The sequence below is a fragment of the Meriones unguiculatus genome, chromosome 17 (genome assembly GCF_030254825.1).
Source record: "Meriones unguiculatus strain TT.TT164.6M chromosome 17, Bangor_MerUng_6.1, whole genome shotgun sequence".
In the NCBI taxonomy this organism is placed as follows: Eukaryota; Metazoa; Chordata; class Mammalia; order Rodentia; family Muridae; genus Meriones; species Meriones unguiculatus.
In genome coordinates this window covers 40,716,844-40,732,164 of record NC_083364.1, presented here as the reverse complement: position 1 = coordinate 40,732,164, position 15,321 = coordinate 40,716,844, and the positions used below count along the sequence as shown (strand labels likewise).

The following is a 15,321-nucleotide window of genomic DNA, read 5'->3' as shown; positions in this document are numbered from 1 at the left end:
CGGGCCTTATATTCTAAATGATCTCATAAAATTCGTGCCTGGGTTGTGATCATTGATGACAAATGGGCTTTCCTTGGGTGAGTTTAAAAACAAATAGAATTTTCCTAATAAGTTGGTCACAAGTTAGTAACTTCATTTCTTATCGGCGGCCAGATCTCCCACACGAGAGAGGCCAGCCGAGACAGCCAGAGGCAGAAAGCTCAGAACATACTTTTTCCAGACCACCAGTGGTATCTGGATCTCACTCTTGTAGACGGTACTTCATTAAATAAAACAGATGGGAGACTGCAGGCAAATAAAATGCAAATAAAACAAAACAAAACAAAACAAAAAACGGAATATAACTCGGGACTAGGGGTGATCAGTCAATCTCACCAATCAGGAACTCACCAATCAGGAAGTCCCCATCTGAATTGTAAAAACATCTGAAACATACAGAACACTTTCTGTGATTTTCAGCTTTAACACATTCTGGACAAGTTTATTCACTCTACGAATTATTATTTAGTGCCTACCACAGGCCAGGTGCTGGGCATAAAATAGCCAGCAGAGAAGCCCCCCCATGGAGCTTAGAGTCTGGCAGACTCCAACAGGAAATGCAACTGCAGAACTCCGTCACTGCAAGGTACAACGGCACTGTGAAAGTCAAGTTCAGGGGCATGAAGGAATAGGGACCTGTACTGATTTGGGGAGACAACAGAGGCCCCCCTCCCTACAGATGAGGCGATAGATGAGAGAGCAGAAACTATCATCAGGCAAGAGGAGAAACTCCAGGCAAAAGGAGAAGCACTCTCAGGGGGGAGAAAGGATCATGGCAGTTTGAGAGAAGTAAAGGGAGCCCAGAGTGGCTTGAGTGGAGGGAGGGAGGTGACCCGATACAAGCCTGGACCCAAAGGGAGGTCTCCAGTGCTTCTCAAAGGGCTGTAATCTTGGCCTTGACTCATGACTCAAAAAGCGGAATAGCTAGGCCAGGGGAGATGGCTCAGCAGTTAAGAGCAGAACTGCCGTGGTCTCTCACAACCGTCCCTTATCTCCAGTGCCAACGCCCTCCGCAGGCACCAGGCACACACGGTACACAGATACATGTGCAGGCAAAACATCGACACACATAAAGTAAGATACAAATAAAAACAACTTTAAACAGTTGAATAGCTCTCACAGGTTCAGTAAGTTCAGCTTGAGAAACAACAGTCTAGTCCTGGGCTGTGGTTTTCAACCTTCCCAATACTACGAGCCTTCATTTAATACAGTTCCTCATGCATGGAGACCCCTCCCCCCACAACTATCAAATTCTTTTCATTGCTACTTTATAACTGTAATTTTGCTGCGGTTATGACTCATAGTGTAAGTATCTGATATGGGACCCCCGAAGGGGTCTCGACCCACAGGTTGAGAACCGCTGTTCTGGAGGTTGTCTACAAAGCTGCCATGATAGTCCGCTTTCTAAAGGAAAGGCAGGGCTATCATTTACTTTTTTAATTTAAAAAGAAAAGAAGAAAGCAGTATACAGGGACCAGGGACATAGCCCAGCCTGTAAAGGCGCCCGCAGCCAAGGCTGAGGATCTGAGTTCGATCCCTGGGATCTGAATGGTATCCTCCAGTTGTCCTCTGATTTGTAAGTGCAGGCACTGTGCCATGCACCGCCTTGAAGAAAGCCGTATATACACTAGTTAAATGTATACTAACATTAGGCTTACGCAAAGCTACTGGCTATTAGCGAAAGCCAAGTCTGTTGCTTCGCCTTCATAACTACTCATGCAATGTGACTTCGGACTTGAGCCCTAGGGAGCCTTAGAAATGAATTCTATTTATCTCCGACCTACCTACTCGAGCCACTCCTTCATCACAAGGCCCTAACCTCTCCTTTCTGTCTACACTGTCACGTGACGGTCTTGTCTTTGTCACAAGAGTCAGTCAAAATAGAAACTCTTACTGGTCCTTATCAGTAAGTGCGTATCAACAGGAAAAGAACAGTGCTTGTGCGCCTGTGATGCTAATGGGTCTTCACCCTCTGGCCAACGGGCACTGGGGGATGGACATGTCGAGCCCCTGCACTGAGCCTCTCACCTGTTCTCCATGGAGGAGTTACACAGGAAGATGTGGATAGCAAGCCCGTTGTTAGACCTGATGTCTCCGGCTCCACATAAGGTGTGCAGGCCCTGGGAGAAGGGAGAGAGGAGGAGAGGGCGTCGTGTGTAAGAGAGACTCAGCCTTCCCCCTGGCCCCTGAGCATCATGAAGCATGCTTCTAGTACTCTTCCCTTTGAGAATGTCCCAGAGGCCATTTGGGATCTAGGGCTGCCTGAAACATATTGACTAGTTGATAGCCGTGACCTTGTCCGAACTGCCTTAATGGCCACAGCAGAAGAGCTTACAGAGCATGAAGTCATGTCCTTGGATGAATTCAAGACCAGCGTTTTCTTATGATTAAGATAAACTTGGAGGAAGGAGGTCATGCCTACTAGAAGGATTTTGTGGGGAGAAGACATGAAACTTCTTCCCCCGATATGTAATGCCCCTTGAGTTACCAGACCCTGGGAGAGGCCCTCTCCTGTGAAGAAGGCCAGGCTATTTCCCCCAGAGTAGAACAGAGGGGAGCACAGGAAAACTTTGTGACTCACAGCAAATCCTTCTGCTACAAGACCAGATGATCCATAGTGCAAGAAGCCCTGACATAGGGCAGGAGTGTGTGTGTGTGTGTGTGTGTGTGTGTGTGTGTGTGTGTGTATGTGTGTGTGGTGGGGGAAACTGAGCCGAGACTTCTTACAACACCACTCTGGCCCAAACCTGCAGGCAGGGAGCCAAAACAGAGAGGGTCCTGCTCCTCAGACAACCGTAGCTCACACAGGAAGGGGGTTTGTTTTTCTATGTCACTTAATGGGTAAGTCTGAGCTCTCCTAAGGCGAGTCTTCATAAGGTACAGGGACACTTAGAAGGATAAAGACTTCAAGATGATTTCAACAGTTTGAGCTGTAGCTAGGCATCTGGAGTGTCCCTAAGTAAGCTGTGAGCCAGGGTGGCCTGCAGAAATCTCCTCTGTCCTCTTGGGGCACCTCCTCCTGAGAGCTCCAGTCCTCTCACCCACATACTTCCTTCTGTGGATGCAGGTGTCCCCGGGAATGGCAACATTTGTAACTATCAAGAAGGGCTGCCAATTGGCACTGTACTCATCGGGTTACCACCTGACTTGATGCATCTGAGCCCAGTTTATCTGTTTCAGGGGTTCAAGTTCTTGGATGGGAACTTTTTTTTTTTTTTTTTTTTACTAATCTGAGTGAAATTTATCATTTCCTTCAAGTATTTCGAATGCAGGTAGCAAGCCACAGCAGCACCGGAAGTGCCTGCAACTTTGTCAGTGACTGGGACATTTTTATATATGTCAGAGGCATCTCAAAATATCATTTGGGCTCACACCATAGAGATTGGATTTTCCCATAGGTCTTATGATCTAGTACATTAACTAGGGGATGTGTTTGTAACTGTAAAACAAATACTGGGTTTTGTTTTTTTTTGGAAATATTTTTATCGTTGTACTTAAACATAACTGTCCATGTGATTTGATGTAATTTATTTTACCCCATCAAAAATACAGGTGAGGCCAGGTGTGGTGGCTTGGGGCAGTAATCCCAGCATCCAGGATTGAGGGAAAAGGACTGTCAAGAGTTCAAGGCCAGCCTGAGCTGCAGGGGGAGGTCTTGTCTCAACAAAACCAAACCAAGCAACCAACCAACAAACAAATAAACAAATGCAAATCAAATCAGGTTTCACCAGAACCCCAAAGGCATCAGGGTTAAGGGGCCCATCCCAACCCGAAGGAGAGGCGCTTGAGGGAGGATGTTTTTACTCTCACTGGTCTTTCTGTGAGGTAAAAGGCTCCGGGGTGCCCTTTGATGTCAGGAGACATATGGCGCCTGTAAGTAAGGCATCCCTTAGCCAGCCCCCATGCGACACACACAGGTGTCTTTGTCTCTGCCACCTCCGGTTTAGGCTGCTGTGCATGGCATTCCGACTGCAGATGGCTGGATCGCTCCCCGCAGGACAGAGGAGGGCAGTGGGCAGGCAGGGAGAATATTGACTTACACTGACAAAGTCCACTTTCTTCTGAGCTGCTTTCGGAATCTCAAATGGTTTCCACCTAAGCTGGAAAAAGAAATACCCATACAGGAAAATGACTTCATAGGGAGCAACCATGGGCTTATTAAATAGATTCAGTTACACGGAAGAAAAAAAAAAAAGGACAGCTCTGCTCCCTCCGTGAGGTTCTAGCCATTTGTGATTTTGTTATGTTAGAACTAATGAGTATCCATCATTTCTTTAAAGGGGCCTCTCTCTCTCTCTTTCCCTGTGTGTGTGTGTGTGTGTGTGTGTGTGTGTGTGTGTGTGTGTACACTCTGTAGGGGTGTATGTCTCTGTGTGTATGTGCTATAAGGGTGTGTGTAGGGGCATGTATGTGCACTGTAGGAGTGTGTATGAGGGTATGCTATAGGGGACTCTCTCTCCCTGTATGCTGGAGGGGTGTGTATATTTAATATGAATATATGCCTTTATTCCTTAGTCCTTTCAATTATAAAAACAAAGAGAAGCCACCTCTCTCTCTCTGTGTCTCTCTCTCTCTGTCTCTCTCGCTCTCTTGCTCTCTCTCAGAAGGTGTTTCTTTTAACATTTCGCTCAGGCACATCTGTGACTTTTGACTGATGCCACTTTCATGCTATTTATAATCGGCTCCATTTCCTGGCACGCCAGCTTCTCTGTGTGGGCTCCTGACACTGCAGGGGAAGGCTCTACTTCTGCTTCCAGCCCTTGGAGTTTTTGAATTATTTCCTTAAGAGAGAGACAAATGCATCCAGCCGAGACTGGATTTGGTAAATGCAGTACCCGATTCAATTTCTTCCCCCAAACCTTGCGTTTGTCCCCCCAGGCTGTCCAACGGGTGCCCTTTGAATCGCAACGATCTTTAATTCAATAATGAACTGATCTAAGGAAGTGGGGAGAAAAATCGGCGGCCGTGCTCAAAGCGTCTGTGCAGTGTTTATTAATCACTGAAGCACAGGGCCTGTTGCAGCCAGGCTGCGAGCACCTCTGCCCAGCAGCCCAGAGCACATCCTGGGGGCTGGCTCCATTGACTGTTAGGCCTGGCAAAGGCTGGATGGGCAGCAGCTCCATCAAGGACCTGGACTCTACTCTTTCTGTATTTTGAGAAGGTAGCCAGGCAGGTAAGCGGGCAGCAAATGGAAAGGGTGCTGCTGCGATTATCCTGCCTCTGATAAGGCGCAGCCTGGCAGTGTCCATCGTTTCTTAAAATCAAAAGGGATGATGGCATTCTGAGAGCGCTACAAAATGATGCAAAATGTAGGTTTCAAAAAGACCATTGAAACCGTGCTTCAGGATGCAGGAAATAACTTCAGGACTGATTCCAGACCTGGTGATACTTCTTGGGACACAGGGGGGCAGGGATCTAGAAAGGACTTCCAAGCATTGGCATGCACGTGTGTGAGACATTCGTGCCGGGTAATTCTTTGTGGTAGATCTGCCCCACTTTGCAGTTCACTGGTTCCTGCCCGTGAGAGACCAGTTGCATTTCTTCAAGTCGTCATAGCAATCCAAAATACCAACCCCTCAACCCCCACCCCCACTTTGTCAAAACCAACCCCTATCCCCTTTAAGTCAATATCCTGCTGAGAACTACAGACATAGAAGAAAATGCTGAGCACTGAGCATGTAGGACGGTGTGTGTGCTGGCGACCGAACTCAGAACCCTGAGCATGCGCAGCACATGCTCTACCAAGGAGCAACGTCCCCACCCAAGCACTGCTGCGGCTTTTGGGGTGGCCATAACCATGGCCTACCATAACCGCTTGCCTACTGCCTCACCCTCTGGTAGCAGTGGAGGAAAATTCACCTGAAAAAGAGTCATCACTGTAGATTTCCCAGAGGAAGATATTTAAGTGGCAGATCAATGGTTGCCCTGGCAACCATTCAGCGCTAACCAGAGATTCTCAACCCTGGATACCCGTGAGAATCAACTGGACAGCCTTTGAAACCAGGACCAAATTGAATCAGAACCTCTGGAAACGGGACCTAGGCCTCAGCATTTTAGAACCGTTCCTCTATGTGCAGCTAACCAACACTCGGAGATTGGGTGACTGCTGCATCGCAGAACCAAGCATCACGCTTAGAAAAAGTCTACCCAGTCAATCAACGGATAAGCCATCCAGACAAACCAAACCTGTCGTGACATCTCCTGCCTGAACGGTGACGGCAGTGCCAGCTGCCAGAGAGCAGTGATGTTTAAACAGCACAAGCTTAAAAATTAGCAAATTTAGGGGAAAAGAGAAAAGGGCAAGGGGAGATGAAGGAAGGAGAGATATTACACACACACACACACACACACACACACACACACACACACACACGGCCAGCGGGGGGGGGGGCATGAGGGCAGGAAGACAGCACAGCAGCAAGTGAATTGCTGCTGGCTACCTGGCTCTTGCACTAGGACACCTGTGCAGTCTGCCTCAAGGTCAGAATCTGTTGTATGTAGACTCCAGCTCTCAAGCCATGAGGAGAGAGGCTGAGGTAGTAGGTGAAAACGCAGCCACGTCCTGCTGTAGGAAGCCTGCCATCAACAGGACCCGCATTCCAGGTGAAGCAGTGCCCCCCTCCCCCCCAGAGTCTTTCTTCACCAATTTAAAAAAACAATCACCCTCAAATGACAGATACAGGGAGAAGAATGATGTGCCCTTGGGAGAAGAATGACATGCCTGTTGGGTCTGATGGAGGTGGCTGGTACAGTGTCCATGTTCAGATCATGAGGAGCCTGCCTCGGGAGGAACAACAAACACCCTGAAGTCGTTCTGAGAAGCTCTGCAGCCCCAAGGGGAATTCAACCTTGGATCACCAGGCAAAAGAATTTGGTCAGGAGCCCCAGTGTGATGTTCTGGTGAATGTAAGGGGGATGGCAGAAATTGCCCTGGCAGGGCAGAACAGCACATTCCCTGCTGAGGCCAGAAGCTCAGCCTCGTGCGTTTGCTACACAGCAGTCACTATGGTAAGCCCAGGCCCAAAGGGCCGTGCATGGGGCAAACCCAAGACTTGGCTACCGCTACTACCTCTGTGGGCAAGTCATCTCCCCTACTGGATTGCTTTTCTTATCTGTAACATTGAGCTTACAGGGGGACAAGAATTCCATGAGCTCTTCTAGAAGAGCACCTGACAGTAAAGGACATTTTATGACCGAAAAAAAGTCTCTGGTACAGACTGACACCACCCCCCCTCCACATGCCACCGGGTCATATGTTGAAGCTCTAACCTCCAGTGAGATTTCTTGGGAGATGGAGATGGGGACCTTAGATGGTAACTAAGGTTAAGTTAAATAATGAAATTGGTGCTTGCAGAGGGATGGCCTAAGAAAGAGTTAGAATCCAGGCACTTGGGAGACAGAGGCAGGAGGATTGAAGGTTTTACAGTCCTGGGTTATATATAAAAGTCTTTTGAAACAAAAGGAAAAAAAAAAAAAAAGAACTGAAGCCAGAGTACCAAGCCAACAAATCATCCAACATCTAGTCAGAAGATAGGCTGTATGAGAACAAGAAGGGGGATGGCCCAGACATAAGTCAAAGGGAGAGCCATTCTCACACCTTGATACTGGATTTCCAGTCTCCAAGCTTAGAAGGTACTGTTTTTGTTATTTAAGTGGCATAGCCAATGGCATAATATAATGCTACAGTTCTATAACCATGTATTTTATTCATACTATATGTAATCACTGAATACTTCCTCTCATATGGAATTAATTAAGACTTTCAAAAACAATGACCTAGATCGCAGTGTCTAATACAACCTCTAGACTAGAGTATGTCTCAATGCATATTCATTGAATGATTGAAGAAATGAATAAATATAAGCATGGAAACCTTGCTTACAAAAGTTCAAATATTAGTTCCAAAGTGTAAACCAGCTGCTTTTTATTTTTGCAAATTCTATTGGAGAACAAACTCTTATTCACTAAAAATGAGGTGGTAAAAGAATATAAAAAGTATTTCTAAGGATGCTCAATGTTTAAATCTAGAATTCTTTAACATTTCCAAAGGAGGGAGAGAGAGAATCTCCGTTAACATTTCATGAAGGAGATTCAAAATTCATGCCCAGAGATGAAAAGGAAACAAGAAAGGAGCTTCAATATGTCTGAAGTTGGAAGACTGAAGTTTGGCTGGGTGGTGTGAATATCCCTTCAACCCTGAGTTTCCTTGATTGACTGACGCCTTCCAAAGAGTGCCACAGACTCAACCACACAGGGTGACCTGGAACTTCGTCACATTGGCTGACTAGAGGCAGACTTATTATTACAAGTTGGTAACATCATTCAAGAACATTGAAGTCACTTGTGGGTAAAACCGTGAACATAATGCTTAAGCCAGCACCGGCAGCACCTATGGTTGGAGGAGGTTCAGAATAATCAGAATAATCAGTGGTGCTGCCTTTCAGACCGAGGAGGGAAGAGGCTGTGGGTAAAATAGTGACTCACAGAGGTCTTCAGCAAATCTAGCAATCTCAGGAGAAAAGGAGAGAAATTATGTGGGGAGAAATTAGGCTTTGATGGATCCACTGGAGATCTTTGGAGTAATGGGAAAAGAAGATCCAAATGGCAATAATTTGTAAAGTCTTTCATGGGATTCCCCCCCTCCAAAAAAAAAAAGTCATCATGGATGGAACCTGGATTCCCAATGTGATCTTGACCCTGAGTAAAAAGCTGAGGATTTTATATTCATGGCCCAGTGTTATGGTTTAAATTTATTAGTCAGCCTTCCATTATAATAATGAAATACCTGAGTCACCTAACTAATAAAGACAAAAGGTTTATTTTGGCTCATAGCTTTGGAGATTCCAGTATAAGATTGAGAAGCCTCAGGCTTTGGAAGTCTGAGGAGGGTAAATATCATGATGGTGGTACCTTTGCCTCATGAGTCAGGTAGCAAAAGAGCAAGAAGGAGAGAGTGGGTTTCTGTAATACCTTATGAGACTAGACACCCACTGACCTAAAGGACCCACTGCCTAAAAGTTCTTTCATGGTCCATCACTCTGGGAACCAAGCCATTTCATGCCATCCTTATCCCAACTGTAGAAAGTGTGTGCCTTAAAAGTTTACATGTGTAACAGATTTAATCCTGAAATCCATAGGTCAGTGGGGTAGGGCTCTGGGTAAAGAATTAAGGTGAAATGAAGTCATTCGAGTGGGGGTGCTCCGTGACGGTACTAGAGGGTTAGGAAAGAACCAGTCATGCACAGCTCTCTGTCTCGCCACGCAAGACCCTTCACACTATGGCACAAGAAGAAGCTCGTCAGCACATGCCCTCATCATGCCCCCAGATCGCATACTAAGTAAGCCCTCTTTGTTTCGTTATAAATCATAAAATTACTTATAATTATTTTTTTAATAAATTACCCCGCCTCTGTTCTCTTGTCAGAGGGAGAGAAAATGGACTAAGTGGACTTGACTGTAACTCCATTAGTAGAGGATCTGACTAGCACCACACGAGGTCCTGGGTTCAATCCTTAGCACTGGAGAAACGGACTAAGAGGTCAGGCACCTTGAACAAACCATAGAACACAGTTATCTCCCAATAAATGTTTGTGGGCGACTTAATTCTCACAGCTCCCTGAAATACATATAGTTATTATTGTCTTTGTTTTCTTTAGGTTAGCGTACAAAAACTGGTTTTGCTGTGATGTTTGCATCATACTTACTGTATTTCCATCCTCCATGACCACCCATTTCACCCTCACCCCCGCTTCTACTGGTGCCATCTCTTATTTTGTTTCTTGTGTAGCCAGGAGAACATGGAGGACTTAGACCGGTTCTATCTTCCCCCACTAAAAATGGTGCTAACATGTCTTGCTCCCTTTTTTAACTGTCACCTTTAGTCCTTTATTATCAACCTGTTTTGATTTGCTTCCCAAACTATTCCTTATCTCCTTGGTCCTAAACTCAGGCCTTTTTCACTTGATTGTTTTTCAAGCTGACCCTTCGGGGTATTTTGTTTGTTTGTTTTTGTTTGTTTGTTTTCCTCTCTTGCTGGGATACCCTGTCTCAGTCTGACTCCTGGGATGCCACCCCTGCTAAAGACCTTCAGTCTCCGCATTCCTGTCCAATCCTCCAAAGTTAATTCACGTATACAATAGTTATCAAACAAGATCTTATGCTAGGTTTGGAGGTGATGTTCTCTGTGTTCAGGGAACACGCTACAGAGGACCTCAAAATGTGAGGATTTCCCAAGCAGGAAAACACGCAGATAGTGGAAATGACTTTGAAAGAGATACATAAATAGAAGCATTCCTTCAGGAATATGTCCTGGCACAAGGCCTATTTGACATTCGCATACACGGGAATAAGAGATACAAGCAATGAACTCTTTTGGTGTGCAGACAGCTCCAATATCTTCCCAGGGAGTGAAATAGAAGTTGATGGAGATGAACTGTACAAAAGATGGAGCAATCTGTCCGAAAAGGGCCGAGCAAGGCGATGCGCACTGCGGTGCTGGCCAGTGTCAGCAGATGCATTTGGGGAAATGCAATCCTGTCTATTTATAGGATGCTGAGATCTGAGCTACCAGGGAATATGTTCAACAAATATTTGCAGTTTTGGGAAATAGGTATGTGCTGGGTGCTGCAGACCAGACAGAGAGAGAGAGACCCTGGAAATAAAAGGTCCCCTCAGACCCTAAGAAATGCCTAAGAGCTCAATGGAAGAAAGCAGTATTTACATTTAAGAGCAGCTTTAAATTATTGTAGGATTTTGATGGATAAAATGTTTATATGAGAAGAGAAAATTCCAGGGGGACAAAAAGCACAAAACATCAAAGTAAAACAATATGGCACAATTCCCTGGGATGGTGGTGGTCTAAGTGTCACTGTTAAGCAGAGGTCATGGCAGGAAGTAGAGCAGCAGTTCTCAACCTGTGGGTCGTGACCCCCTTGGCAAACCCTTAGCTGCAAAAATATCTACATTCTGATTCACAACAGTAGCGAAGTGACAGTTATGAAGTAGCAACAAAAATAAGGTTATGGTTGTGAGATCATCACAACAGGAGGAAGTGTGCTAAAGGTTGAGAACCGCTGAAGTAGAGGGTTTAAAAGCTCGTGACAGGGTATCAGTGCTCTTGCTCTCCTGGGTAGGCTCCTGCCCTTATCAGCCTGGACAGTGTGGTTAACGAGGGACTGCAGGATCTGAAGACTCTTTTTAGATGAGAGAAAGCTGAATCAGGCATAGAATGATGATAGCATACGGATCAATTATGAGGCTATTACAATCATCCAGGTAAATGGAAAAATTAAAGTGTAAACCACTTTAATTTTTTTTTTTTTTTGAAGGGAGCTAGAAAATTCCTTAGTTGCTCAAGAAATTCTTCCTATTGGTTCATCTCATTCAGGATTTTTTTTCATCCCTTTGCATGTGTGGCAAAGAGAATCCAGCAAAAAGAAGTCACCTTTGATATTTGGAAGGAAAGGGCGAGGAAGAGTATTATGGTCTGGATTGCCCTCCCCCATTCATACATTCTTAGCCTCAGAATGTTTGTTTGTTTGTTTGTTTATGAAACAGAGTCTCCTGAGGCTGGCTTTAAAGTCCTGCCTTTGTCTCCTGAGTGCTGGAATTGTAGGCATGAACCACCATGACCAGCTTGGGTAAAATCTTGACAGAAGACTTTAGTTGCTGTGAGGTCCCCATGTGTGTGTGTGCGTGTGTGTGTGTTTGTGTGTGTGTGTGTGTGTGTGTGTGTGTGTGATAACTGAATATGATTTGAGCCCTTACAAGAACAGGCAGATGGAGGGAACAGAAGGGAGATGTGAGAAGACAGAGGAGCAAGACAGCCTCTGCCAGCCCAGCAGAAGAAGGCCGCCTCAGTCTCTGGAAGCAGAAATTTGAGAAAGTGATGCCACGAGATCTGTTTTGGTTTTGTTCTGGCATCCTTAGCAAGTGAATGCAGAGAGGGAATGGAAGACAAACAGGAAGTGAAAGGGAAGAGAGGAGGGTAGGAAAGACACAAAGGGAGTGCTCCGATTCCAAGAGGGAGATGGCCACAAGGGGGGAGGTGATAGTCTGGTTCAGGACCTGGAGAGTACTTATTGTGTGCATTTTGAGTCACTGCAATATCTTGGTACCCAGGGAAGGACTAAGGTTCAGAAAGAAAAAAAAAAAAAAAAAAAGGCAGATCAGCATTCATGCTTTGAAGTGCTGGAAAGACAACGAAAGACAAGGACTGAAATTATCCACAGATGATTTATAACAGCAAAAATAATAACTACCTAAATATGTGACAGTAGAACTTACTTGCCAACATGGGTTATAATACAGCATTAAAATGACAGTAGAATTTGTTTACCAATACGGGCTATAAATATGATCAGCTTTGGGCTGCTGCCATAGCTCACCAGGTAAAAGTGCTTGCCACCAAGCCCGGAGATAAATGCCCAGAATCCACATGGCATATGAAGATCCTGAGACCCTCACTCCTAACCACATCTGTGCTGTGGCGTGTATACGTACACACACACACACACACACACACACACACTAACTGAATTTAATTTTTTAAAAACACATCTACCAACAGGAGTATAAGACGTGGAAAAAGGCACAAAATATGTTTTCAAAAAAACCAAATAAGAAACTGTTATATCATGAGATAATTACAGACATATGCAAACAATGTTTTTAAATCATTAGTATTCATAGTTTTTTTTTCCCTGCCTTTCCCTTCTCCATGAAGAGCGATTTTCACTTGCACATTCTCACTGGACAACCTTGAACTTCAGCCTCACCATGGGAGTGGGGAAGCTACATAACTAATGCCATTTTGTAGATGGAGGAGGCAGAGTGTAGAAAAATCGAACCAAGAATCAGAGAAGATGAGGCAAAAATTTAGGAGCAGATGAGAGAAGGAAAGAGAAGATCCCAGCTCCAAAAGGATTGGATTCTGGGTACAAGTGAGGAAGGGGGATTTTACAAAGGGCATATATCAGATATTTATTCAGGGCATATATCAGATATTTATTAATGTTTTCAGGAGAATCAAATAAGGACTGATGTGGTTTTTGGTTATTTTGGGTATCTGGTTGCATGGAACTCTAGAAATTACCTATTCCTCCATATTTACAAGAAATAAAATGAAAAGGAATAAGCCAAAACTTTAGATGTGGTTAATTCTGCATTGGTGGAATTTGTAGGCATTGGTACTTTTATGACAGTTTTGAATAAAAGTGTGCTATTCATGAAGATAAGGCCTAGCATGGGGATATAGTCCCATGTACTCAAGAAGCTACGTCAGAGGATCGCCTGAGCCCTGGGGTTCAAGGCCAGACTGGGCAAATACAATGGATATTTGTCTCAAGAACAAATGAGGGAAATGGGAGGGGAGTTAAGTTTCTTGTATTTTTCTTTTCTTTTCTTTTTTTTTTTTTTTTTTTTTTTTTTTTTTTACTTAGGGTCTCATTTTATAGCCTAGGCTGGACTTAAACTCATAACTGTCCTATCTCAGCCTTCTGAGTACAAGGACGAACTTCCAAGAACAGTCAGGGCGAGTGACCTACATAGGATAGAGCTAATAGGGGTAATCAGTGTGAGGGGTTAAATTATTTTCTCTAAATGTCTGTCAGGACTGGGGAGAGGGTGCACATTTAGCATGAATGAGACCCAGATTCATTCTGCAAAGAAAAGAAGAAGGAGGAGAAGGAAGAAGAGGTGTCAGGGTGGCATATGATTGTAAAGAGAGAGTTGGATAAAAGAGGCAGGAAGGCCTAATGTATTTTTGAAGGAAAAAGACTGTCAATATGGCAAGATTTGGAGAGTTGGACAAGTTTGACAGCAAATAATTTGGAAGGATTATTATTTGGCAGCATTTCAGATAACTTTAATATTCTGAGACAGAAGGAATTCTATGATATGACCTTTAGTTAATTTTGAAATAATTCCCACGTGGTCCAAATCATACCATTTGAAAGCCAAACAGCAATTTCCATAGCCTAGGCTTTACTGAGGTCAAGGGTCTGATTGTCCAGTTAGGGATCAAAAGTTAGGGATCGTAATAAAAATAATAATAAAGTTTGAAAGACTGACTTCTAAAAAGGATGGCTGATTCAGAATGTGAGTTGGAATCTGTAAGCTTGAATTGGATTTAGATTTGCTCATTAAATCCCGAGATTTCACAAGTTAGGGGAAAAGACATGATAAAATTAGGCACACTTCTTCTATGAGATATGAATGGACTGAACTAACATCAAGGGCTGAATTTAAAGACACTCAAAGAGTTCCCATTAATTCTCAGACGCAGGATCAAATATGAACTAGAGAAGGTGAAGGCTGTGGTGGGATAGTTCCCAGTTTTCTGGGGAGGAATCAAGGATGATGGTCATGACTGCCTATCCCTTGGCACTCTCTGTAGGACTGGAGGTTAGATGAGAGGTGGTATTAAGCAATTCTTGAAACTCCAGAGTTTCAAGGATCATTACTGTGGGTAGTTGGCGAAGCTTCTAAGTATTAAACTTGGGCTTTGACAGGTAAAGACATACCTATCGTACAGGGAAGGGCTGTCAGATAGGAACCTAATTATAATTTTCTCAGACTTCCTTCAAGAGAGCCCGGGGTACACATTTGGGAAAGGTTATGAAGGGGGAAGTGATGAATGCAGAATGCTGTGGTTAATTAGTGAAGCATAAAATTGGAAAGAGATATTAACTTGTCAAGGAGTAAATGGAGACAGAAGGATAGATATGTACAAGAATAGCCAGAGTGTGTATCGGGCAGGGGAAGCAGATGGCAGGTGACACAGACTACAGGTCAAGAAAACGGTTAGCTGCTATTTCTACGACGCTGGCGTCACAAAGGTACTGTGGAGCTCTGAGGCACAATGCTCCTGGTGTGTGAGCAGAGGAGACGCTAGAGGAGAAAGCGGTTTGGTCATTGCCAGAAGTGAAGTGTTCAAAGAATGCAAAACAAGGATCAGGTAACAGGTTCAAGAAGAAGAGGAGGAGGAAAAGGAGGAGGAGGAGAAGGAGGAAAAACATCCCCACAATGTCAAGCATGCCTTTGATCCCAGCACTGGAGAGGCAGGGGCAGGTAGATCTCTGAGCTCAAGGCCAGGGTGGCCTATAGAATAAGTTCCAGGCCAGCCACAGGTACACGGAGAAACCCTGTTTTGAAAAACAAAACAAAGAAGAAGGAGAAGAAGAAGAAGAGGAGGAGGAGGAGGAGGAGGAGGAGGAGGAGGAGGAGGAGGAGGAGGAAGAGGAAGGAGAAGGAGAAGGAGAAGGAGGAGAAGAAGAAGAAGAA

General features: G+C 44.7%; 1 protein-coding gene across 2 annotated transcripts in view; it reads right to left on the bottom strand.

Moving 5' to 3' along the window:
• The window catches only part of Hgd (homogentisate 1,2-dioxygenase), a 48,136-nt gene that overhangs the window by 15,539 nt on the left and 17,276 nt on the right, over window positions 1–15,321 (bottom strand). For both annotated transcript variants that reach the window (XM_060370369.1, XM_060370368.1), the window contains 3 exons: window positions 4,080–4,139; window positions 2,068–2,159; window positions 391–425 (listed from right to left, as the gene is read on the bottom strand). In XM_060370369.1, the coding sequence (XP_060226352.1) occupies window positions 391–425; window positions 2,068–2,159; window positions 4,080–4,139 (187 nt within the window). The remainder of the gene's footprint in view (window positions 1–390; window positions 426–2,067; window positions 2,160–4,079; window positions 4,140–15,321) is intronic.